Source organism: Sphaeroforma arctica (genome assembly GCF_001186125.1).
Source record: "Sphaeroforma arctica JP610 unplaced genomic scaffold supercont1.906, whole genome shotgun sequence".
Taxonomy (NCBI): domain Eukaryota; class Ichthyosporea; order Ichthyophonida; genus Sphaeroforma; species Sphaeroforma arctica.
This window is the reverse complement of record NW_014039652.1, coordinates 270-3,768: the sequence shown is the minus strand read 5'-3', so window position 1 is coordinate 3,768 and position 3,499 is coordinate 270. Positions and strand designations below refer to the sequence as shown.

General features: G+C 37.6%; 1 protein-coding gene across 1 annotated transcript; it reads right to left on the bottom strand.

The window, feature by feature from the left end:
• Positions 1 to 2,023: 2,023 nt before the first annotated feature.
• On the bottom strand, positions 2,024 to 3,276 carry SARC_09191 (hypothetical protein; the record flags this gene model as incomplete). Its single annotated transcript, XM_014296795.1, has 2 exons — positions 2,024 to 2,244; positions 3,161 to 3,276. Coding segments are annotated over 2 exons (337 nt in total), but the record flags the coding sequence as incomplete, so codon positions are not given.
• Positions 3,277 to 3,499: the final 223 nt, after the last annotated feature.

Sequence of the window (3,499 nt, the reverse complement as noted above, 5' to 3'; positions counted from 1 at the left end):
ATCGTCTGTATATATATATTTGTGTTTTCATGGACATATATTTCCATATATATAGTTGTGTAATTTCGCAAGTATGCGCGAAAGACCCTGTAATTTAAACTATACCAAATAGGACGAAAAAATATTAAAAAATACAAACCCACATGCTGGACACTCCTTTTGACACTATTGTAGTCGGGTGATACCCGAAAAACGCCTTTTCACAGTACATGCCAGATCGATATTTTGTCTCCTGAGCGCATCCTGGTCACAGAAGACGTAGTACACACTTGTCACATATCCGGCCAGAAGGGACATTGTGAACTTCATAATTCACAGGCATACAAATAAATTCACACCTATCAATAGTATTGTCCTTGAGCTCTGTTACCAATTTCAGAGCTATCGTAAAAGTAGTATAGCGTCAGTTGCAATTTAACCTGTTTCCGCTCGATGCATGTTGACTACCTTTTTCAAATATGGTGGCAAATTGTAACCAATTTGAAAATAGATTGATTTTTGGAACAAAAAAAGGAGGCAATTTTATTTTTAATACAGTTTTATACTTGTGGTGTTGAAATACTGACAAGAAATCACATATATTGTACACAAGTCAAACACAATGATCGTTAGTTTATTTGACTTATTTACAGTGACAATATAAGCCGACATGCCCAAATATGCCACCCCAGTGCACAGTATTCAAGTGCAGCTTAATCTGTACATCGTCCTGCTTCCCTGTTAAGTGATCTCTGTCGAGTTCTATGACAGAATAATAACAGTACAAAAATGTGTGTTTAAATGTCATATAACTCTTGATTTATTTATTACGTGGATCTTTTACTTTTTTAGTGTACATAAACCAAATGTAAGCTTTATATATATGTTCATACTTAGTAGATTACTATGCTAAGTTGCGCATATGTGTTGTGCACACACAAGGACTGTTTATCAATGTGTTTGTAACTTTTAGTATCAACTATCGTCACCCATACTAAATAGCAAGCTATGTCAATACATAATGATATTAAGTATTTATGTGGAAATATAGGAGAAATATTATATATGAGGAAATTATACAAGAGAAATAATAAATATGTAATATATATATTTTTAGAAAAATAATACATATGAAAATGAACGAAATATATAATTTGGAAAATAATAGGTATGAAATAAATATGCCATATATTTTTCATAAGTATGGCATATTTAATAAAAAAATAATATTCCTAATTTTAAATATGTGCATATATTTGTATTTCCTAAAATAATAAATATGTGTAAAAACGTTAAAAATAATAATATGCATTTTTACGTTTATTTGTATGTGTTCCTCGGTCAGGCTGCAATAGTCGGACCTCCAAGGTCCCGCCAAGGGCAGGCTATCAGGGCCGGCCCAAAAGACCTGACACATATATGGGGTTTGGCCCAAGTAAAAGTTGGTCATATAAAGAAGTAGTCATATATATAGTTTGACTGGACATACATCTATTTATATATTTGTTGTTTTGCTTTTTTCTTCCTGTTTTTTTCTTCTTCTCTTTTTTAAAACAAAACAAACAAACATACGGAGTACAACAGTACAAGGGAGTACAACTGTCGATTGTACGTATTTTATATTTAGTATTTACGTAAATACACAATTTGAAAATTTAAAACGAACAAAAAACATAAAACTAAATATCTTGGCCACACTCCGCCCGGGTCTGCCACAGGCCGCATTTTTTAGCATTTACTCCAAATAGTAGAGAGGTTGCTGACGCTGTTGCTTCGACTTTTTGGTTTCACGTTTTGTTTATAGAAAAAAGGTTTGTATAACTCGTGGAGTCGTTGTCGAATATGAAAATATGCAGTTGTTTTTAATAAAATAAATATGTATATACATATCATATTTTTAATTTAAATATTTTTTTTAAATACAGAAACAATGTCCGTATATCATAATTTTTGAGGTGATGCCCAGATGGCAGATGCCCACCTCCCGCAGGTTACAAACTGAATTAGAAGCTCATTATTTGACATTTATATGTTCTAAAAGCCGCTACCACGACCAAGACACCGACATCCGATTCTTTGTCTTGGCCCCTCCGTCGCGACTATTCGTCTCTTCGATATCCTCCATGCTATCGTTGGACACTTTGCTGCCGTTACCATGACAACCCATGTCACTCGACTGTGGACCGGCCTCGCCATCAACTATAGTGATCACTTCCAAACGCCCATCGGGATGCGTGTGCTCTACTGTAGTCGTTCTTCGGCCGTCTGTGGCATTTGGAAGATGGGCAATACTGTGAGCCAGAAGATAATACGAGCTCCGCTTCTCTATACACTACACAGTCAGTTCTTCCTATCAGTTCGAACGCGTATCAGCAGATACTTTCAGATGGTCATCTGAAGTATACTAGTCAGTAGAGCATATGGTTTAATCTGAAGTGCATGTGCATTTATTGGTAGCAAAGCGTTACATTCTCGATACCGTTTTTGTGCACAGACACCGACAGAAAATATATATACACACGCAAGGTCAACCCCTAATATCTGGACGTTACACACATACACTCCAATTACAAACGTAGACTACATGTACACAGATGATGGGCTATGGCTTCAATGGGCGCCTTATGCGTGTTCATGCTTACAATTCCCTTCGAGGATTAAACTCCCAGTGGAGGTCGTAGTTACGATCCCGACATGAGTCTAAGACATCAACGTATGCACTGCACAAGTGCGTGTATGTACCACGGACGACGGTGCTTGAGGTGTGAGTATATATATAGGTATACATAAACGTATATATGTCGTTCACAAGTATATATGCGTGGGTGCTTCAGGTGTGATATACATACATACAATTCACACGTATGTTATTCTATATGGGTACACCCTACACATGGAACCCAAACACGCATACCCGCAAGACAATTGTTAAGTTCAACTCCGACGCTAGAACCACTCTGGTGTACGTTTCTGGACAGGTTATGCATCTCCCCATCAATACACGGACATACCTCATATTCCCAATTTCAACGGATGCAAATACTATTGAGAACATTCCACACACACACACACATTGTCTAGGTGCACTTCTTCAGTTTGCACGCGCGTGTGTGCGTATATATGTGTGTGTGTGTATGTGTGCAAATGTGTGAGCATGCCTACAGTAGTTGTGTGCACATACTCTCATTTCGGGTTGTTTCCACTACTCTCGAGCCGTCGGCCTCGATCGCTGAATGTTGGCTCTCCATGACCAAGCTGGACGCAAACCTAGAGTCAGACGGGGTCTCTATCGCATTCCTAACGGTACAAAAGTATATCAAAAGGTCCAGAACACACCGTTAGTACATTATCAGTTTAAAACTGTGTATAGATGGTATTAGATTGAAAGTTTAAAACGGTGTGTAGATGGGATACAGCTCGAAACCTCTATGAATACAACACCTCTACCGAATACGATGGGAGAGGGGTAGACTATTGAGGTACGAAGGCTCTAGGTATATATTTGGGTGTACTACATATG